The sequence below is a fragment of the Magallana gigas genome, chromosome 9, assembly GCF_963853765.1.
Source record: "Magallana gigas chromosome 9, xbMagGiga1.1, whole genome shotgun sequence".
NCBI classification, from domain to species: domain Eukaryota; kingdom Metazoa; phylum Mollusca; class Bivalvia; order Ostreida; family Ostreidae; genus Magallana; species Magallana gigas.
In genome coordinates, this window is record NC_088861.1 from 20,319,807 (window position 1) to 20,342,962 (window position 23,156).

At 30.3% G+C, this 23,156-nt stretch overlaps 3 protein-coding genes across 12 annotated transcripts in view; 1 reads left to right on the forward strand and 2 right to left on the reverse strand.

Annotated features, from left to right (window-relative positions):
* Positions 1-260: 260 nt before the first annotated feature.
* On the reverse strand, positions 261-13,275 carry LOC105334103 (ubiquitin carboxyl-terminal hydrolase 2). Of its 10 annotated transcripts, none has more exons than XM_066070767.1 (18): positions 13,159-13,275; positions 10,535-10,668; positions 9,222-9,376; positions 8,604-8,804; positions 8,013-8,032; positions 7,717-7,791; positions 7,486-7,608; positions 6,294-6,350; positions 6,111-6,158; positions 5,939-6,001; positions 5,701-5,810; positions 5,466-5,557; positions 4,934-4,995; positions 4,560-4,616; positions 4,338-4,422; positions 3,970-4,049; positions 3,470-3,550; positions 261-2,856 (listed from the first exon to the last, which is right to left on the reverse strand). In XM_066070767.1, exons 2-18 carry the CDS (start codon positions 10,573-10,575, stop codon positions 2,635-2,637), a joined length of 1,572 nt encoding a protein of 523 aa, XP_065926839.1. In that variant the 5' UTR covers positions 10,576-10,668; positions 13,159-13,275; the 3' UTR covers positions 261-2,634. The 10 variants fall into 10 exon arrangements, with proteins under 10 accessions (XP_065926839.1, XP_065926838.1, XP_065926841.1 ...); XM_066070766.1 differs by having other exon boundaries at positions 7,702-7,791; XM_066070769.1 differs by lacking the exon at positions 8,604-8,804.
* LOC105334105 (uncharacterized) lies at positions 13,219-17,223 on the forward strand. The gene is made up of 4 exons (XM_011437432.4): positions 13,219-13,268; positions 14,530-14,655; positions 14,794-15,052; positions 15,163-17,223. The coding sequence occupies exons 2-4, from the start codon at positions 14,605-14,607 to the stop codon at positions 15,804-15,806; spliced, it is 954 nt and encodes a 317-aa protein (XP_011435734.3). The 5' UTR covers positions 13,219-13,268; positions 14,530-14,604; the 3' UTR covers positions 15,807-17,223.
* Positions 17,224-20,313: 3,090 nt separating this feature from the next.
* Positions 20,314-23,156, reverse strand: part of LOC105343809 (uncharacterized) — a 79,081-nt gene continuing 76,238 nt past the window's right edge. Inside the window, exon 28 of the mRNA XM_066070673.1 lies at positions 20,314-23,144. Within this exon, the coding sequence (XP_065926745.1) occupies positions 22,932-23,144 (213 nt within the window). The 3' untranslated portion in view covers positions 20,314-22,931. The remainder of the gene's footprint in view (positions 23,145-23,156) is intronic.

A 23,156-nucleotide genomic window follows, 5' to 3' on the forward strand; every position in this document is an offset into this window, starting at 1 on the left:
AACATGAATAACGTTAATAAATGTACAATTTTAAACGGTTGTTTAAGACTTCCTAAAATGTTTACAGAATTGATTCTCATACATTTTTAATATAAATATTAAAGTTAATATGAAAAAAAATATGCGTGTGTAAGCAATGGTTAAAAGATACGATCCCACAGCTGAAATATTGAGGCAGAAACAAACAACTGTATTGCATAAGATCCGTCAAAATTCAGTTTCTTCGAGATATAGCAAGTAACTATATATATATATATATATTTCATATTTATTGGATAACATTCAATGATGGCAACAGGTTATAAATATCAACAAAATAACATTTAAAAATTGAGTCGGATATGGCTGCTATTGTGGCCTCCGAAATCAGACTCTTAATGAGACGGATGTGACAGAGACTGGTCTCCGAAACTAAATTACTATTTTAACAGTTATATGTGACTATATATACTGTGAAATCGTCATTGTTCGTGGGGACCAGTGTTCGTTGCTTAATGGGTAACTCTTGCCCACGAACTCATACACAATCATATGTTGAATATTAATGAAAATCATTCTGATTACACTGCCAGTGATATTACGTCCCCAAGAACCAGGAAAATGTTGGCTACCCACAACCATTGACCCCTACGAATAAAAATGATTCCACAGCATACATGTACTATTGAAACATAAAATGCTTTCTTTGGTGATTCATGCGGAATATGAAGGTTGTGATATTGCAGAGAAAATACATAACCGGCATTTACACGTTTTCCAGAATGAAAATATGAGGGGTGGATGTAGGCTATGCCTGTCCACTTCCCAAAAAAGAATAGAGCATAAACTTAGTTATAAGGTTAAATAATTACACAAAGTTGTTTTAAAAGATGAACAGTTCTTTAAACAAGCAATATGTCAATTGTAAATACAAACGTAGAGTCAAAATGATCAGAATTACTTTGTTAATTTAAAGCAAAATTGTCAGAAAATATGACACTGAAAATTTTACATTTGAAGAGTTATCCGTAGTTAATATTTTCATAGAACATTAAAAATTCACTGCGACAGATACAAAAAAAAATTCCTACTTTACGAAATACATACAAGGATGTTGTTGCATTAAGTATATCAACATATCCCCGTTTCTGTTATTTTAAGATGTGTATATGTATTAAAATTCTCTATACTAAAAAAATTAAAGGTTATAATTCATTTCATTTTATTCAGGTAAATTTATCACAGAATGCCATGATTACACATTGAAAATATCACACGTCAGATAGAAAGAAAGACATTATCAAAGCAGAACTATGCAAATAAATAACTAAAGGTTCAATTTGTTCAATTGTTCTGATCATGATTTATTATACTAGGTTACACGACATACAAATAATAATTACTACCTAGGAATACACCAAAAAAGTTTTGTTAAAAAGCCCATTTCCAATGGAGTCCTTATAACAGTTAAGTTATCAAGGAAAAAAAGTATAGCACAAAGTTACACAATGGAATTTAGGCAGGGAATTTATACATGGTAGATAATACATACTAGTAGTAAACTATACAAAAACTATTTGAAATGTGCAATTAAAATGTACACAAGGGGTGCGTTTGATTGAACTACACGAGTACCTCGGGTTGCCAGAGGTATCAATAAAACATGTATTTTACGACACTCTTGTTGAACCCATGTTAAAAAAGTTTACTACTGCTTTTAGTGAGATCTCAACATTTTCAAGATGGCGAAAAATTATGAGCAATTGTGAGTTTGAATGCATTTGGGGATTATTAATTACTCACAGAGTAGGAATGTCTAAAACGTTTTTATAATTGATTTTAAGTAAAATTAAGGTGGTATGGGACATTTCCATGTTGTGACGTATCGTTATCGAAATAAACAATAAAATTAAGTGCAGTTATATAAGTAGTTTCTTTCCCAAATTTTGTCATCTAACAGCGTAGCCCCAAGAGTTAGAGGGTTTACTACGAATCTGCAAGTAATGAGTTCGAATCTCACTGTGGGTTTTACAATTTTTACCTTTCAAAATATTTTAAAAGCTATTTTTAGGTTAGATATTGTAAAATTTGAAAATTCTAAACCGATGAAAGTATTTCAATTATAATGTACTTTAATCCACATTAATATCGACAGATGTCCCTTACCACCTTAAAGACAAAGGGATAAAAAAGAAATTAACGATTAAATCTTTATTTAATGCTGGGTAAGTGAAATGTTAAACTCTAAATGTAAAACGCGACATTGATTTTTTTAGTTTTTTTTAAATCAATTTCTAGTTACTCATCTAAGGATGAAAAGTTTTTTTACTAGAGAGATAAATTGTTAATGGTAAGTACTCTACAAATAATAAAACTTATGTAAAGTTTGGATCCAAACCTAAAATAGTGAGCCTTGGATCAACTGACAGAAGAAAACCAAAGTTATTCGCTATTTTTAACACTAGAGCAACACTAAGTCTTGTCGTTTTCTTTACATTCATAGAGTCTAGCCTCTGAGCATGCACTAAATAAATATAACCCTAGAGTTACTGGAGTTACTTCAATCAAACGCGCCCGAGGTGTTTATAAGTGTAAGTGATAGCTGCATTAAAGTCTATGGTATTCAAATATTCTTTCGTGTCCGGTGTTTTTTCCCTACTGTGAACGTTTGTAAAACAACATATAAGCATCAGATGATGTCAGTGCAGTATATACATTAGCCTTATCGATGTGGCTGTCATTACAGTAATACCAAGGACCCTGATCTCCGGGTGATGATAACTGTTTCACATAGGACGTGTAATGACCGCCGTAACTCGAGCCGTGGTGATTCACAACGCCATACAGATCGTATGTTACGTGGTCTTGAGCTCCGTTCTACAAATGAATGCACAGTTTTCAAATGACTTGATAAATGGCTGCAAAATTGTAGGATCTTTGGATTTGATAGCATCAATATGATAAATTAAACTTATGTAAGGTTTAGCATTGCAATCATTGTATTTAGTATCAATAATGCAATATTTTGTCAAATTGAAACATGCTTAAGATAATTCCATTATCAGAACCAGCTTAGAAATGGAATAAAAGATATTACCCCCAGTTAAAGTGATTTCGAATGATTAACTAGCATGTCGCACAAGCAAACATTTAGTATTCTTATCTTAACATTATATCTTAAACTCAGATATAATTTGTTGTCAAAATCTGTTGAAAAATTAACCTATGTTTTGACAAAGCACGCGTAGAAAAGTGTTAATTGTATTATAATAAGCTTTTAAACTGTACTCACCAGTCTTTCTAAATTTTCAATAGCGATTTGTGACACAATTAGCATAAGGTTTCCCTTTATTATTAACAAACATGATATCTTTTCAAATTTGTACGTAAGTAAATACACTTTTTACATCGTTTACCGCTCTTAGTAATATTTAAAAACTTATAACTTAAATAATAGAAGACACTCCATAATTTAGGCAAACAATAATACCGCCAAAGGAACATTCACACTTTCACAAAAGCGAATCCTTCTGGATGATTTGGCAATATGAGTATGTCCTCCATAGTGCATCTAAAGCATAAAAACTATCAAATCAAAATACCAGAAACTTAAATTCTATAATTTTACTTTAAAAATTGAGCTCTTGTTAAAAGTATGAATATTTTTTGTAGGTTTATTTTTGTTTGATTTATGCATTCGAATTTTAAAAAATGTGTCTGGTTCTACTTGTAATAAAAACTACAATTTTAACAGTGTTGAAAAACAAAAATGATTATTATTCAAATTCTTTGCATGCATACATGTATTGAAATTAAATTGAATGGTGATTTATTATGACACTTTGATTTGGGATATGTATTCTCCCGCAAGATGTTGTAAACTATTTTGTCATCAAAATTTAATATCTCCTTAAATATTCAATTTTCCTTGACCCTTTCGAGGAATATCAAATATTTCAATTTGCTAATAATATAATACATTCACTCTACCTCTTGGAAACATCCAAGTTGAAGAACAAGAATTGGTGGCAATCGTCTGAATTTCATTGCCTTCGCCGTTTTTTTAAATCCTGAAAAATTCTGTATGATTTATCGGCCAAAAAGCATTATAAATATCTATGTCTATCTTTTATCATTAATAGATATTTTGAAAATTTAACCAAAAAAGAACACAACAGGTGGAAACATATTTGTAAAAATTAAGATATACATGTATCAATTTCAATGATTTTATAACTTTTCTGCGTATAAAACGATGGCTCGCACTAAATTGTTACAACGAATTATCTCGTTTGTTACACTAAATTACATGTACCCCGTTTGTAACAACGAACTATCTCGTTTGTTACACAAATTACCTCGTCTATTACACTGTCTGCATGGTACATCTTCCTCATCAAAATGTTCTTCAGACAGAAGTTCACGAAAACCATCTTCAATACGCTGCCAATTAGATTTTTATTTTTTAAATTTTTTTAAAGAATCATCTTAGAATATAGACACATATGATTTTAAAGTATGCATTTGATAAAAAGAATAACATTGTTTGCAAAGCTAAATACGCATTTATTCGTACTTACAAGCGAATTAGAGGGAATTGTGATACTTCTTAAAATCTGGGAATCAGTTATTTCTGTCTGCAATGATATGCAGGATGGATTCCATAAAAATATATACGAAAGTTATGAGAATGTCAAGTAGTTAATTGTAAAAAAAAAAATGTAACAACAATGTAAAATATCATACATGTATTTGTAAATGAAAGAATATTGAATTAATTCAACTTTAACACAGACAAAATCTGGAAGAAAAACAAATGAATTACAACACCCTAGAACATAAACCCTTTCAATAAAAATATAAATTTGATGAAGTCAAAATATAAATAAAAGTTTCAAAGTTATTGTTAAAAAAAGAAAATGACTCTAAATATAGACAAAAATTGATTACATACATGTCGGCAGGAACCAAATATGAATTCGTCAACCATTTCTATTTCAAACAGAGATGTTATATCTGAAACAAAATATGCGTCTGTGTTATTATAGAGTGAATTTAAGGTCAACTTTTTCTACTTTAGATTTACAATAATATACCACATTCTTTTAAAAGTACCAGAAATGAAAACAATGTTTCCTACATGTACCTGTTATATGTGTATATACAGTACATGACTACTGAATTAAAAAAAACCCACAAATATGACCCATTTGCAAAACATTATATATGTAACAAAATAGTTATTCAAATATTTTATTATAATTATTAAACATTATATATGTTACAAAAATGTTTCTCAAATATTTGTTTTGGAAAACATGTTTTTATTTTGTTGACATTGCGTGTTGATTGCATATTATGCTAAACGGTACTCCATCTGTTGCCAAACAATTTAAAAAAAATAAAATTAAAGGTCTCCAATCAAGTATGTGAAACAACAATAGTTTTAATTCAATAACAATACTCAAAAGAAAATGAAAATGTACCCCTTGCTGGATTTTCATCATGTAGTTCACTCAACAGTGTCAAGAAGAATGAATGACAGTCATTCTGGTAACCAATCATGAACTCCCTCTCTCTTAAGATACCAACATGTTGCGCATTAGCATAATGTATTCTTTTTAATATCTTCTACAGAATTATTCATTTGAAACTATAGTTTAGTGTGATTTTCGAAAAAGAAAAACGGGAGAAAAAATACGCTTATTATGTCTAATACACCTGCTTGAAATGTTGTTCATAAAACTTCTGACAGATATCTGTATGCTCCGGAAAGTTGGTGTGCACATGTGTTTAAGAAGGTCCCCAAATGAAGAAGTGACTCGTTTTGTCTGGAGAAAAAGGTCTTTTTATTAAGTTGCCATTTAAGGATACTTTTTCTTAAGATATTCATAAGATTGGGAATATTCGTAGTAATAAAACATTTCAAAAGTCGAGCAATACTAGACAAACAGCTGACCGTGGTTTCTCTTTTGCAGGCTTCTTCAACAATTTCATAAAAATCAGGTGTTTGACCGAGAACCTACATCAAAACATGATGAAAAAATGTACATTATGAAAAATTAAACATGTTTTGATTTGAATTACGATGTTGTTTATTAATAACCAAATGTTGATGCCATTAAGTTTACCTGTAACAAGGCGTTTGCATAGCACGTGTTTCCAATGTTGGGTAAACTCTAAAACAAATTCTATATATGTTAAAAGCAAAGTTAATTTCAAATGAAAAATTCAAATATACAACAGTGTTCGTGTAATGAATCATTTTTATGTCAAACCTCTTGCAAATAAACATTATAATTGTTTAAGTTTACTTGTGGTGGTTGTCTTTTTGGTTTAATCAGCAAGTTGTAATTATCCATTGGTCGCATCTGAAAGGCACATTTAAAGTATCTACTAGTCAACATGCATTGTTTAGTTCATATTTTTTCATTGTTTGCAAACAGAACTTACCAGATATCTTACATTTTTGTTCTTTTTATTTATTTTTTTTATTTAACGAGGCCGAGTACAGCTCGAGTGCGCATGACGTTGCACTTTTATTTTATTTTCATGCAGCCGTACATTGTAGGTGCAAAGTTCTTATTTATTCAAGGCGGCGTTTGATGTTAAAGTTAAGAATTTATTGACAGCATTATAAAAAAAGTTTAGCATCTAAAAAGTGTTATTTCGTTAAAAATTATTTTTTAAGCCAATATTTCACTTTTTTGGAGAGAAAATTAACTTTATATAACTCTGGACCATTTTTTTTATTTCACCGTTTGGTGACTTTTTACGAGAGTTTTCATTTATTTTAAAGATAAAGAAAGCCCTAGGGCAAAAATTCAAAAATGTTTGAAAAAAAGCGCTTTTCAAACAAATTCCCATAGGGTCCCATAGTAAAGTTAAGTTTTGAAGCGACCTCTAAGTAATCAGGGTGGTAAATGAACCAATTTTGATCTTAAAATATTTGATATAGAAGTAAAACTAGAAAGAAATTTTATCAAAATATCTACTGTAGAAATAAATAGATTTGGCGTCGTTAAACGTATCTTACTATGCACAAATGCAATTAGTTTAAGCAGATGGCATTGTCTAGAAAAGTCTTCGCGAGCTGATGTGAGAAAAAAAAATGAATACCATTAAATAGAGTTACTTCCCATTACATTCTCATTACAATTATCTATGATCGACCTAACCAAAAACACAAATCGTATTCTAAAAAGTCTTATAAATTATTTAAATGATTGAATCACAAAAAGACTAGCTTATCAAATGTAAAACAGCCAATTGATCACATGACTTTAACAGCATTTCAAAGGTACGTAAATTTTCTTTTATAAATAGTTTGCAATGAAGTTTTGAAACCGTATGCGTTACTTGGTTTCAATAGATAAAGAATATTTTTATGATTTTTAGAACAATCAATTAATTAACAATAGAAAAATATGAAAGTGGATAAAAAAATGCCCTTTATCAGTACACGTGTAGCTGTAAAACATACTATTAAACAATGCCATAGGTTACCTGTGTATCATACTCCGGAATATGCTTCTTTGTGCCGAGTATATCAGGTAATTTATCATTTTGAACAGAATTATGGATTCCACTGTTTGAATTTGCAGCAAACGTAGTATCAGACTGTGGAATCTACGTATAATAAGCAAATTTCATGAAGACCAATACCGACTATTTCCGTGATCTTATAGATAAAAAAAGGAATGAAAGAAAAAAACATTGTACCGATCCCATACGCACGAATTCAGATTGAATCTTTCTGTTGGATTTGACATTCCTTCCGAACGTATGTACTTTTGGTGTTTCTGTAGAACGCTTTACGAAAAGAAAAAGAAATGTCTATTTATTTCTAAAAGTTAACTAACGTTTTAGGCAGTAATGCTTTAATGTCACAACTACCTGAAGAGTAGACATGACCAAATGAGTCGACATTGTCAAAGGTCTAGCACCAAGCAGCAGACAATTTTATGTAAACTGAGATAAAACAAAATACAATTTAGGTAATCTTTTCGTATCGGTAAAAATTGTATACATACCAGAGATCTAACCATTGACTCTGAAGAAGAGAAACATGTTATGTATATATATCTTTTAGGTGCAATATCAAATTGCATATCGTACAATCATTTTTTTTTTTTTTTTTTTTTTTTTTTTTTTTTTGCTTTTTATAAGTAAAACTGTTTAAAACCCGATAACGAATATCTACAAAGTAAAAACAGAATAGAAATTTTTGCCATCAAAACCTTTTCAACCTGCATAAAAATTTGTTTTTCAGATACCAAACTTTTTAGCGGTCGTCAAATATGTCATTGAATTTTAGTTTTCAACGAATATCGTATGGTAATGTTCATTTTCCATTGCAATTGTTTCTCAGGTATGATTATCTTTTCATTTTTTATTGTTCCATTGAAGGAGAAAATAAACATCAAATTTTGGTTTATAAGAAAACTAAATTTGCGTGGGCTTCAAAAGTTAAATAATGCGTGATTTCATACGCCAGTAAATTTATTCCATTGATTGCGGCTTTTTGTCAATGACTATATGAACGCGATCGAACTTATCAAAATATTTTATCCAATGTCACTATACAATTATTTAATTAATGACTGTAAGGATTAGATTCTTACGAGATGTTTTGTTTCTTGAAACGTGATGTTCAACTGCTCTACTTCTTAGATTGTATGAATGTTCATTTTTTCTTGGAGTTTGTGGCTGATTTACAAATTGCTGAGTTGTTTTCTGTAATTTTCTATTTCTTTGAGTTTTTTTGTTTTGTTTTTTGTTTTGCTTTTTATAAGTAAAACTGTTTAAGACCCGATAACGAATATCTACAAAGTAAAAACAGAATAGAAATTTTTGCCATCAAAATCTTTTCAACCTGCATAAAAATTTGCTTTTCAGATATCAAACTTTTTAGCGGTCGTCAAATATGAATTTTCGTTTTCAAGGAATATCATATGGTAATGTACATCTTACATTGCAATTGTTTCTCAGTTACGATTATCTTTTTATTTTTTATTGTTCCATTGAAGGAGAAAATAAACATCAAATTTTGGTTTATAAGAAAACTAAATTTGCGTGGGCTTCAAAAGTTAAATAATGCGTGATTTCATACGCCAGTAAATTTATTCCATTGATTGCGGCTTTGTCAATGACTATATGAACGCGATCGAACTTATCAAAATATTTTATCCAATGTCACTATACAATTATTTAATTAATGACTGTAAGGATTAGATTCTTACGAGATGTTTCAACTGCTTTACTTCGTAGATTGTATGAATGTTCATTTTTTCTTGGAGTTTGTGACTGATTTACAAATTGCTGAGTTGTTTTCTGTAATTCTTTACTTCTTTGAGTTTGTTGTTTGAGATGTTGCATACGAATATTTCCGCTTTTTCTACAATGAGCAATAAATAAAAAACAAAGAAGACAATTAGAAAAAAGTAAAAATTTAATATTTTATATATATATATATATATATATATATATATATATATATATATATATATATATTTATATACACGAGGGTCAATCTAAAAATACGAAGACAATGTGGCTGTCTATCACATATTTTTCATGTAAGTCATACTAAACAGATTAATCTGTGCACCAACACTTCTGTTATTAATATGCAAAGTTTTAGTCCATTTCATGAAACGGTATTTTTGTTACCCCTTTTTAAAAACAACATTTTCTTTATATCACGCTTAGTCTCTTGTGCCTTTCTTCTTAAAATTTAAAATCTTATTTGCACGCATTTGTCGATAATCATAAGTTAGTTCTTCAAAGTTTTCATTTTCTAACCGTGTATCTCATAGTTTACAGTAAGGATAACCCTGAACGTCGGATTACGTTACTTATTTTTCGACCAAATATTTACAGATATTCTGCTCTCTTTCGGACTGATTATATAATATTCAAAATACAATTACCACCACCCCCACAAGATTTATTACAGTTTAACGCAAACTTGCGAATAATTGTTGACTTATTTTTTGTACCATTGAGCGTTTTCACATCTTGTATCGGCTTTTTCCTGAGTTAAATCCATTCTGTTTGTACTTCTTGTTGCGCCGTGACGTTCTTATTTAATTCTAAAGAGGACTATCTGTCTTTAGTTACTAATTTCTGTTAGACAAAACAATATATCCCGTCATTATTTGGTACATAGAATACCATGACTATACTTAATTTGAGGTTTCAATATTATTTGGTTTTAAGCCCAATTTATAGAGATATTACTTTCAACATTAAATTGTTTATTGTTGACATAACACAAATTTTGACCGTGCGCCGTGACCTCATTTTTGCAGGATTAGATTCTAAATCATTCTTAGAAATTAATGATTTTATTAGCTTTTTTTCTTGCAAATTGTTTCAAACTATTGCTAAATTGTGTCTACAAAATTTAGTAATGATATGACTTTAAGTAACATAGCTATGACAAAAGTCTTCGTATTTTTTGATTGACCCCCGTACAAGATTTTTTGAATTTATCCCGGTAATGAATAGGTTAGACACATAGTTTCAAAGGAGAGAGTAGATTTGTTCTTACCGATTCGATGACATATCCGTTCTTTTCTTGCAACAATTCATTGGATATTAAGTCGATGTGAGCTATATGCATTGCACGCAGTTGCTTGCCATTAGCAATGTTTTATGTCATCGAGATTAGCAAAACGGTGGATTCTAAAACAAATATTTTGATTCTTTTTAAAAGATTCTAAATAATAAAGAAAGACCATTTGACTTTTATGTCACAAATATTGTGAATAAAATTATTCTGACTCTCTTATTAGTATTAAAACGACGAATTTGAATCAGACGAAGACACTTTACTATAAGTCCTATGCAAAAATGATGCAAATATCGCATGATATATGCATCCTACATGTGTTATTATCTGATTTCGAAGCATTGATATGTCTGCTAGATGCACTGGTCGAGTCTTACAATATACGATGTTAGGACGCAAGGTCAGCTGATCCCAAAAGACTAAATTGCAGTTTTGCACATTTGATAATTAGGTACAGGGCATTAGGTGTGAATTGTGTTCTGATTATATTTATAGTCTTGTTTCTTTTTTACCTAAATTGTATATTTTCAGATGCATTTCAAAGAAGGGTTTAGTTTATTATATTTACATCTACCAAATATTATTCCCTCTATTTCTTACGGAAACTTATAGTTAATTCTAACTCTATAGAAACAGCCAGACTGAAATAAACAAACCCCTTTTATCGATTGGTCGAAATTTACAGCGGCTGAAACTGACAAGGCTGAAATTGACACGCCCTGTTTATCGATTGGTTAAGACCTACAACTACCTAAGAAAAATCACGGACTGCATGCAATAATCATGATGACCCGCAGGAGACGATTTGGCTGTTTCTTAGCTAACGTACTTATGTACGTTAACAGTAATTAAGTGAATTTTACTTACTTTTACGCTAAATTTATTAATTACATATACATGTAGTTAAAATAAAGATGCTAATATAAACAATAAAATGATTTCTTTAATGATTCATGCGGGTAATGAAGGTAGCGATCATTGCAGAAAAATTTACATAACCCGCGTTAGCGGGTTATGTATATTTTTGCAATGTCACTACCTTCATATCCCGAATGAATCACCAAAGAAAGCATTTATTGTTTAAATGTACATGTAACATAGTGGTGCGCTTTATTAAGCTGAATGGTTTAGAATAATATTATTTTAACTTTAAGCCTTTTTTTAAATTCATTTTTTAAAACCAGTATTATTGTTATATTCCGCAAATGAAATACACCAAGCACTAGCACATTAGTTATAATGATTTTGATTTGGAGTAAAACTTGACATAATACCGACCAAGCCGATAATGCCCCCCCCCCCCTTCAATGTTGAGAGAGATGACTCATAAACTATGGAAGATGCATCTATCTTACTATTCAGGCACACATATAGAAATCACAAATAGTATATACTAGTATCCAGTTGCACGTATATACATTACTGCAAACCAATGTGTTTCCATTTACTTAGATAAGACAAACTGGTTTTTGTCTTTTCAACACAAACACTACACTATAATTAGAGAGTCATGGTTGCCTCAGTCTATAAATTGAAAACGTCAAAAGAGTATAATCATTTCATAAAAATATAAAAAGTTTAGTCTTCCAAATGATTTGTATATGAATATGATTATATCAGTAAAGTAATTAATCAAGCAACAACATATTCGATACCTACACTAAAAATATACATGTATTTAAATTTATTTTGTATATTGAATATCGAGTGACGTATGTTTGATAATCTCGTCAATTTTATCAATAAATGCCTATTATAATTGTATATTTTACATTTTGTGGTTTCCATTCTCTGATCTTGTGAAGTATATATGAGATCTTATTTTATACAATCGTTAAAAGACTGAGATATTTCAATTTATTGTGATGTATATCCATAATCCTCACTTTTGATGTTTATTTTTATATATGTATTATCTATGTACCTGTGCTAACAACTATCGTATGATGTATATTCGATCTTGTTTAGTACATTCGTTTATCGTCTGTGATATGTTCAATATCTTATGATGTATATTTTAAACGCTTAATTGTGATTTATATTTTATATCTTGTAAAGTATATTCTAGATCTTGTTTTGTAAATTCTGTATTCATCAGAGATTTGTTCAATAGTTTGTGATGTTTGTTCTATAATCTAGGGAAGTATACTCTTCATGTAAATCTTGCGATGCATGTTCGACATCTTTTGATGTTTATTCTACATCTTTATCCTGTGATGTAAATTAGAAACTCCCCCTCCCCGCCATTTATGGTGACATTGAGAAAAATCGTAGGAAAAGTTCATATAAATATTAAATATCTTCGGGTTTATGTCCCCCCCCCACCCCCGAATTGTCAAGATGCGATATTGTTGTCCGGCTGATCCCATCCTACTTTCAAAGGCTATGCTATACATATTATAATATATTGCTCAAATCAAAGTGCATGCAGTTGTCTGGTATTTTCCTGCAAATTAATCAAATTCGTAAACAGAAATACATGTAGCATCAGCATTTAGAGACAAATAATCGTCATATACAACCAAGTACCATCAAACATAAGGTAGTAAATGTAATACCATTACAATGATGATAATGTTATCATATTAATAAAATAAGCTTACCTAGGCGATTTTAATATATGAGCATATCACCGACAATGTTGTTCTACGAAATAATAAAGCAAAACCGAAAGTAAACCAACTGTGGTTTTTTGGAAATAACTTTTGACGAGGTAGGTATGGCCTGTTTAGATTTTTAATGAATGGGGTATGGGATTGTAAGTGCCTAAAATTAAAATCGTATTTTTAAAATGCACTTTCGTTTTTATTGAATGTTTTGCGAAGGGCTTAATATCTTGAAGAAAAAGGCAGAAATACCCAGGAATTTTTTTTTCCTTCAGTTTGTCGACCATTTGGAGGAAAAAAACATTCTAATAGATAAATTAGCTGTTCTATAAAAAAAAATGGGTAGGGACAAGGCTAGTCAAGGAGCAACAAGCGAAATAAATTCTAATCTAGATATCTTGGAAAGTTTGAGGGACGGTTTTTCTTTCATTTTATAATTCAAACATTTTAAATTCTTCCGATTGTAGTGGTTTTTCTATTATATAAGGCCTAATATGCCCATTTCTAGCCATTTTCCATTGATTAAAGCTTAACCAATAAAAACGAAATTCGCTGATTAGTATTTTAATCACACAATGAAAACAATGAAAAAACTGAAATATGATAAAAACAAAACACAAAGTAATTTATTCTACGTCTTCATCAGCATAGAGCAACTTAGATCCATTTTTCAAATTAGATCTTCATTTATTTCTCAAATTAGGTCGTCAATGTTTTTTGACGATCCGGGCAATATTATATCAGTCGGCAAATTCCCTTCGTCATCCTTTGAATATGGCACTTTTGGGGCATTAAAAGTTATGATAAGGCATCATAATGATCAGTTCCTCCAGGTAATCGAGACACCATAAATAATGTAGACCGATCTTTTATTCCAATGTCTTCCACCCGCTTACGTGCTTCTGGCTGATCGTGTCTGTATTCTTTGCCACTGAATGTAAGGCGTATGTGCTGTAGTTCAATTCCTACTCTTCCGGCTAAAGCCTCAAAGATCCTCAAAAATTCGTCCGTCTACGTAAACAAAAAGAAAAGTAAACTGGTATCATTAAACATGATTAAAAATTCTATAGAATACTGTACTTGATATATTAGTTGTTAAATACATCCTACCTTTTGTATGTTGATTGTTTCAGATTTGTTTCTAGTTGACATTTTCACAAATATGGTCAGCGACATTTTGTTGATGTTTCAAGATACAAACACACCGATTTACTTGGACAAACGCATTAACACCTTCCCTGAATGAAAAATGAAAATGAAAATGAAAATTTCTACCTATTTAGGATTATTTATAGATGATTTGGAGTTCAGGATTTCTCACTTCTAAAAATAGATTAATGATATTCAAAAAACCCAGTTTCATTTTAGTTTTCTACGAAATAATTGATCAGACGAAAAACGAAAGTTGTCATCCACGTATATGCACAGTGAAAATCGCCAGAAATGATACGTTTCAAGACTCTTTCGTCGGATAGATTATATGCTGTTAGAAAGGTAAGTGTGTTATAAAGAATATAATATCATGAACGCTTTTTGATAAATAAACGACACTATCTTTAAGACATAAATAAAGTTATCTTCAAACAAACATTTAAATACAATGTCTTTAAATGATGTGCTTTTATTCAACAGGAATCTACAATTCAGGATATACGAAAATCTATAGCATCAATATTAAAAACAGAGTACTGGCTCATAGATATTGTAAATCTAGAACATTATTTTATCTATGAGCCAGACCAAACAAGTGATATTCTACACAATCCTTTTCATGTGATGGTAGGAGCAGAGAGTAGGCCAGTACACGGACTCCGAACATCTGCAAAACCTGACATCGTATGGGAGTATGAATCAGATCCGAGGATAGAGCTTACCTGTGGGCATGCAATAAGTAATTATCACAGTTTAATTGTTTATTCTACCTTTTATTGTCCACATACATTTTCAAAATATTTCTTCGGTGCACAATTTCAACTTTTATGGGGTTTTTTTCTTTTATAGCACCAGATAATTTGTTTGGTTTGATTCGTGAAAAGATTTTACAGAACGACTACTGCTTGTGTTGTCCAGGGAAAACGGACTATGGAACTTGTGGTCAAATGTGGAATAATGTAGACATCCTACAAAATTGTGTATTGAGCTCAGATGAATTTATTTTTTTCAGTGGAAAATTATCCCTTAATTTCTTGAACAATCGGCAAAGAGGTGACATTAAGCTGTGTCCTGGATGTAGCTCATTTTGTGAGAGATTAAGAGTCACCGATTCGCATGTAAAATGTTACAGTTGTTCTAGTTCACGGTTTTGCACTTTTAAATTTTGTTGGGATTGTTTGCAAATATGGACACATGACCATATTTGTTTCGCGCATAACGCTTCTATTAACAATGTAGAAATTAGACGACAGTTGATCGAATGCTCAAAAGTGACCTTAGATTATTCCCATATGTCAGGTGTACCGTCTAAACGTCTTTGTCCCAACTGCAAAACATTGCTGCAACACGACCAAGCTTGTAAATCTATGTTATGTACATTCTGTAAAACAGAATTTTGCTTTGCTTGCTTGAAAACAGCCATAAATGGAAAACTTACCTGCGGGGAATTTGATGGGCAATGTATCGTAGCACCAATACAATCTACTGACTAATCAACACCTTTTTCATCTTCAGATGTTCTGAAATAGATGGATAAGCAGTTGTTATTATCTGCTATTTCATCCGATGTCGATGTGGGGTTTTTTTGTCAGGCGTATCATTTATATTTATGACTCAAAAATAAACCAATTACTATCTTTTAATAATATTTATAAAATAGGAATGTTTTACTGATTTTGATATCTGTATAATATACTTATCTCGTAAAATCTATTATGACCAAGATTTTTGTTAAAATGCTAATAGTTTCAATTTAATTTTGCAATTTCATTGTTTCTTTTATTGATCGAGTATACGATGTGAATCCTCCGTTATCAGATTTACTACTTCAAAACTAAGTAGTTCAAGTGCTGTTGCAAATTTTTGATAAATGAATTTATTCAGGTTTCTAATGTCATGTTTATGATCTAAGATATTGCAAGTAAACACAGAAGCTATTTGTTAATATTTATTTGGCATTGAAGGACACGGCTGATTAATACATCAATCAATTTGTTTAGAAAGCAAAATTAATCATAAATGTGGGCTGCATTCAAACAGCAATCTCAAAAGTTCAAGAGATATCTCATACTTTCAACATATCAAATTAGTGTCCTTTGTTGGAGGACCTACAAGACTCGAGGTCAAAGTTTATCAAATGTGTAAATGACTTTGATCCTGGGAGGTGCAGGACACAAGGTCAAAGTTCAACATATTAAATCATTCAAGCAAATCAATTCGTTTAAGCATATAGAATTTTTAATCAATGTGACTTTGACCCTCATAAATGAAAATTCAAGGTCGAAATTACAATGTCTTCAAATATCATGAAAAAGCTGCTCAATACGCTTATTTCAGCCGTGCCAAGCGGTAAAATTGAAGACGGTCTGCAATACAAAATTAGGAGCAAGCAGTATTATTTCTTAATGAATTAAGATAAAACAAGCAAGAACGAATAAAGGATGGGTCGGTTTGGGTTGAAAACTCAAATTTCCTGAGGAAAAAAAAGCACAACCTCACTGTTGTGGTTAAACGGAAAAGGGGTTTGTATTGAGTGCACCTGTTTTAAATCTATCCAAGGGAAGTATATTTGCACTATTTCGATAACAGCATCGTATTTCTAAATACGTACATCTAGGACATATATGCAAAATTATATAAATAATCTATTAACAACAGCATAGGTACTATAAATTTAATTTGTCAAATGTATTTTTCTTTGTATTGTGTTATGAAATAAAGACATGTTGTGTACTTTGTGTAATCCTGAATATATACTAGATGATACCCCGCGCAAGCGCGGGAATTAACACTTTACACATTATTATAATTTAATGCTTAATATGTTGAAGCATATATATATTTTTCATTTTTGTATATACGTTGTCAAAATTTGTCCTTATCTTAATCCTTTAAAATTAAAAAAACAAACTACATTGTTGGATATATAGAGGAACGGACAGGGATGATAAATCTAAACTGAAATGGATAATATATACATGTACATGTACGTGGCCTTAATCCTGTTTAATGCAGCTGACTTGAAAAAAAAAACCAACTTTTTTTTATTCTACATGTGTTTATTTCAAACCAGTGATAAGGTATTTAATTTAATTTAAACATTTTTTATTGAGTAGTCAAATGGATTAGGCAACAGGCAAATCAAATCAAATCAATTTATTTTCACTCAAACCGTCAACATGACGGTACAATATATATATATATATATATATATATATATATATATATATATATATATATATATATATATATATATATATATATATATATATATATATATATACACACAAATGTATGTATAGAGTCAGAGGTACATGTACAGTACAAATTAGAGAGAAAAAAATATGAGAAAAAAGTACAAATGTTCAAGGAGGACAGACTGATTCAAAAATTTCATTTATAAATAAACAGAGTTTTTTGAGTTTTTCAAGTTTTAAAGTAGACAATAATTCACAAAATTTAAAAGTGTTTGGTCTTACACAAAATCTAGGTTCCAAGTATTTTTGTCTAATACATGAAAGAGCATTACATTCTAATATAAAGTGCATTTCATCAGCTATTTGATTTTTATTACATAATGTGCAACATCTTTCATTAAGAGGAATGCCAAACCATCTACCAGTTCCTAAAAGAAGTCGGTGATTCGACGTACGGAATTTAACAAGAATTTTTCGAAGTTTTGATGGCAGAATACTCAAATATTTTTCATATCCAAAATTAAATTTGAAAGTTCTATATATATGACCTTTTGAAGAATTTGCAATATCAGCCGACCATTTCTGCACAAACTGGTCTTTAAGCCTTTGCTTGACAGCATTTGTAATCCAATTAACATTTACAGTACATTGTTCATTCCAAATGTTTGAAAAACCACACTTATTAAAAATAGAATGTATACAATCAATCCATGGGTTTTTAGAAAAGTCATTATTACATTGATTCAATAAGTATTTGTAAAGTATATGAACAATTTTATTTTCTGGCCCGGTGAACAATTTTGCCCAGTATGAAACCATTCTAGTATATATATTAACAGATAACGGAAACCTTCCGGTTTCTCCATAAACCATGTATGATGGGGTACAGCTTTTTAAATTCAGTATATGTTTCAAAAATTTCAAATGAATACGTTCTATAGTTTCTATATTTTCAAAGCCCCATACTTCACATCCGTATAATAATACCGGCATTACTACTTTATCGAAAAGGTCTAACTGACAATCGACAGGTAAATTAAATTGCCTTATTTTCCTAATGACCCCATACATAGCCTTCTGTGCCTGTTCACAGAGATGTGTTTTTGCTTTTCTGAAAGACCCTGAACGTGAAAAACAATTCCAAGGTATTTAATCTCTTTCACATTTTCAATTATTTCATTTCTAAAGTAAAATTCCCTTTTTATCATTGGACCTTTTGAAAATACCAATATTTTTGTCTTATTTATATTAACCGTTAACTTCCATTGCTCACAGTATAAATGAAACTCGTTCAGAGCATTTTGTAAATCATCAGGCGTTTCAGCAAGAATTACAGTGTCGTCAGCATAAAAAAGAATACATAGTTTAAAATACATAAACAGTTCATCCTCTAAAGGTTTGGTAACACTCTGTAACCCAATTATATTTTTATCAATCATGAACTTTTCTAAGTCATTAATATATAACGAAAATAAAAATGGCGACAAATTTTCACCTTGGCGTACTCCAACATTACAGCTGAAAAATTCGGAAGATAAGCCATTCATACTAATTTTTGACTTAACTTCCATGTACATGTTTTTGATATAATTAAAACATTTCCCATTTATTCCATTTTTGATTAACTTACTCCAAAGACCATTTCTCCAGACAGTGTCAAATGCCTGTTTAAAATCAACAAAAGCACAAAAAAGTTTTTTCTTCATGGACATAAGAGTATGGGATAAAAACTGTAGTGTTATTATATGGTCTAGAGTTGAATAGTTTTTTCGAAAACCTGCCTGGCTTTCGCTGATAACGTCAATCTCTGATGCATATATCTCTAATCTATTGCTTAATATACAAGTAAAAAGTTTTCCTAGGCAACTTAATAATGTTATCGGTCTATAGTTCTCAGGATGTGTTGGGTCGCCTTTGTTTTTATATATGGGTTTTACAATACCTACAAGCCATTCATCAGGAATAAAACCATTGTCAAAAATAATATTAAACAACTTGTTATATAAAGGTAGAAATAAAGAAACTGTTGCCGAAATGTGTTCATTAAGCACCTCATCATACCCAGCGGCTTTATTATTTTTGAGTTTCTTTACGGCTTCTAATATTTCTTCATCTCCTATGGTACTGTTAAGAATAGCATCAGACATTTCGATTTCAGCATTCGATAAAAAATCACTATATTCTATATTGTGTTCATCGTCATTTTCACAATCATTAATACCTCTTAAGTAATCAAACATATTATTAATATCAACAGCACACTTATTCGATGATTTTGATGTATTTAAGATTTTCCAATATTCCTTGGAGTTTGTAGAGCGCAAGTTCTTAAGTTTTCTGGTTAAATTCCGTTTTGTAACCTTTGATGCATTTATCTATTGTGTGCTTGTATTTTTTACTCATTTCTTTAAGGTTGTCTTTGTTTTCAGATGACTGACATTTTTTATGAATACGTTTAGCCAGATGAAAGTCTATATAAACCCTCTCCAATTAGGTATTAAGTGATTAGGTATTTAGAGCATCTCTCTCTAAATTTGGTTCTTTAGGTCATTTTCAATGTAATTTCTATTACTGTCGCAAATAAGAATTTCAGATATAAGAAAAACAATCTGGGGGGTGGGTGCATCCCCATTAAACTATTCCATTTTATGCATACATCATTTATCCATACATTATAGCAATCGCAACTTAACAGTATATAGAAGTAAAATACAAATATCTGTTCATTAATGTTTAAGATTTACAACCAATCTGTCGTGGTATGAAAATGTATGAAATTAAAACACGCTAGGTTGTGCATTATTATTCATTTGCATGCATATTTTAAACCAAAGTTGTCAGATTCAAAGAAGCTGGTTTATGCCGATAGTAACTCGCCCTATACTTTCCGCCATGATGTCAATTAGTCAACCCGTTTCTAGAAAGTCCTGGAAAGTTATATCCATTAATACTAAAATTGTATTAATTGTTCCATTTTATTTATTAACTTTCTGTATGATATCGAAGTCCGCTCCAAGGTATCTACCCGCAATGTATGATGAACTCGTCCTTCACTTTTCGTTAATTAGACAATCCACGTTCTTGTTTAACCCCCTCTGGAACGTTCTACCCCATTCCTTCACCAGAGGTCGTGCTTCGCAAGCGAATGAGTATGAAAACTAAAATCGCCCACTAAAGAAACGAATTGACTTAATTTATTTATTCAACATTTGAAAAATTTTAATTTTATAAATTCTCTAAATAGGCTCACAGTTAATATATTCACTCCATACGTAATCATTCAATATTATTCCGTTGTAAGTATATATTATAATCGAGACTACAAATGTATCCCTGACTTGGATCCGCCAAAGTTTATCCACCACCTTACTCATATTTTTGCTATTTCGGGCTTGATTATCGAAAATGAAAGTAGATTTTTGATTAATTTCACAATTATAACTCATCAGTTAAAATTCAATTATACATAACGGACATCATCATGCATGTGTTGAAATACCAAAGGTGAAAGCAAGTACTCTGGTGCAGGCATTTTGCAGTTTGCCTTAATTTATAAGTATAGATTTGGTTTCAAAACAACATACAGTCTGTTAAGTTTTAAAAAAACATTAAAATTTATACCTAAATATAAAGAAAATGATAAACGAAACATACATTTAACTACCGTTTAATTTATTTGGCAGAGTGATAGAACTATATGTACAGAAAAATATTTAAAAATTTATTACATATTTGCAATTGACAAAAAACTTGTAGCATTACCAATCACCTACTTTCTTTTTAACAATGTTGGGTTATATTTTTTTCATCAGATTATAATGTTTGATGCGATCTCGTTGCGGGCACCGAGGGATATTTCATTGCGATTTTGAAATACTATCTTGAAGAAAATCAAAATCTTAATAAAACCTTAATCTAAAATTAAAACATATAAATTAAAGACATATTTCTTATTGACAGAATTTCGTTTAAATAAAACGTTCCTCATTTTATGATATAAAAAAAATTCTTTGACATTAAAGTCCTTCCAAATCAGCATTATGTTGTGACAATTAAGATCTATTATTTATAGCTTCACAAAACTAAAATCGTAAAAATTTCAAAACGTTGATCATTTACATTTAAAAGATGAATAGATTTAAAGCACGGACTCCTCTGACCCTTTACCTAAAGTATCAGGGCTTTCTTTTTTTTTTAGATAAAAACACTCTTGACATTTCACACACAAAACGTCTGTGAAATGCTAAGAGTGTATTTTTTATCTAAAAAAAGACATGCAGTTTATGCAGTGTTAAGACAATATTTTCTTTGCTTATAAAATATGAAAAAACGTTTCAGAGGCAACTTTCAACTTCTTATAAGGCTGTTCAATAATAAACATATAATGTTTCCCACTGAAGAACTTTATTCCGATTTCTACTTTTTCGGATATATACATGTATATCAAAATTTTGGACTGAATTATCTAGATTGTGCTGAATTCGTATATAACTTTAATAATCCATTTTTGCTTCTGTAACATTAAAAAACTGAAAGGGTTAGATTTGAAAGACTATGGAGCCATCTACCTCCCTAATATGGTATGCCAGTCTCTTTTTTGTTATCATTTTAGTGATTTTCTTAGTCTTACCATTAATTTTATATGTTATTACAAAATATTCTCGATGAAAAGAAATATATATCCTAATGTGTAAATATATTGATGTTTCTGGATTTTTTTTTAAACCGAAGTATATATTTGTAAAACTGCAAACTTTAGATTTGAGTGAATAGTTTTCGAGGAATTTTTTAAAGTTATAATAATACGACCAAAACGTACAAAATATAAGGTCTTCATAAGGAAAATGCGTTTATTAACTAGCCATATATATAGGAAAATGTAAACAATTAATAGATATTACATGTACATCATTATGTATTATGATTTCAAATGTCCAACTGCATTTTATCAAATTGAATAAAACACATCAAAAAATCTTTGACTGATTCACAAGTGACAGTATGTCATACGTACCTATATCCATATACGGAGTATATATTCTATACGATGTACCTTTGACCAACATATTTAATGGTACTAAGCGTGTAATGAAGCAAAAACTTTTTGGTCGTAATTTCGAGAGGGTTAGAGTGAATAAACAGTTTTTACTATAGACAAACAAATAATCAAATAATAAGCATAACAAAAAAGTAATAAAAAACATCAACGTCTAACATCAAAATGTAAAACATCACATATCAATTAAACGACCATTAATATGGATTTAAAATATCCTTTCTTTTACACATGATACACTCATAAATTTCAAATGTCAGTTCATTTTCTGATTTGGTAAAACTTTTTCTGCGTTTTTGTTTATTGTTACATTAATAAAAAAAATGATCATACATGTGTTTTATAAACAGTATTACTAAGAATACTCAAACTGGACTGTCTTTCTTTTCGTAAAACAGAAGATATGCATTTGCCTTTTTGACTCTTTTAAACGACTCTTCTATGACGTACGAATCATCGCAAAGCCACCATTTGTTTTGTCGTCTGACGTAGCACACATAGTGACCACTGCTTGCAGAACCCAAATGTTCGACAACACTAAATAGTCTGTAGTGTTTCAAATTCTGCTTTAGATTCGTCTATAAAGTGTG

Bases quoted from the DNA above. Each gene is read 5' to 3' on its own strand.
- LOC105334103 (XM_066070766.1), bottom strand. From the start codon at position 10,575: ATGAATTGTTGCAAGAAAAGAACGGATATGTCATCGAATCG. The intron at 8,805-9,221 runs GTAAGAATCTAA...TTTACTTTGTAG, and splicing joins TAAAGCAGTTGAAACATCTC to ATATTCGTTATCGGGTCTTA. The intron at 7,609-7,701 runs GTACAATGTTTT...TATTATACGTAG, and splicing joins AATTCGTGCGTATGGGATCG to ATTCCACAGTCTGATACTAC.
- LOC105334105 (XM_011437432.4), top strand. From the start codon at position 14,605: ATGATACGTTTCAAGACTCTTTCGTCGGATAGATTATATGCTGTTAGA. The intron at 14,656-14,793 runs GTAAGTGTGTTA...TTTATTCAACAG, and splicing joins GATTATATGCTGTTAGAAAG to GAATCTACAATTCAGGATAT. The intron at 15,053-15,162 runs GTAATTATCACA...TTTCTTTTATAG, and splicing joins TACCTGTGGGCATGCAATAA to CACCAGATAATTTGTTTGGT.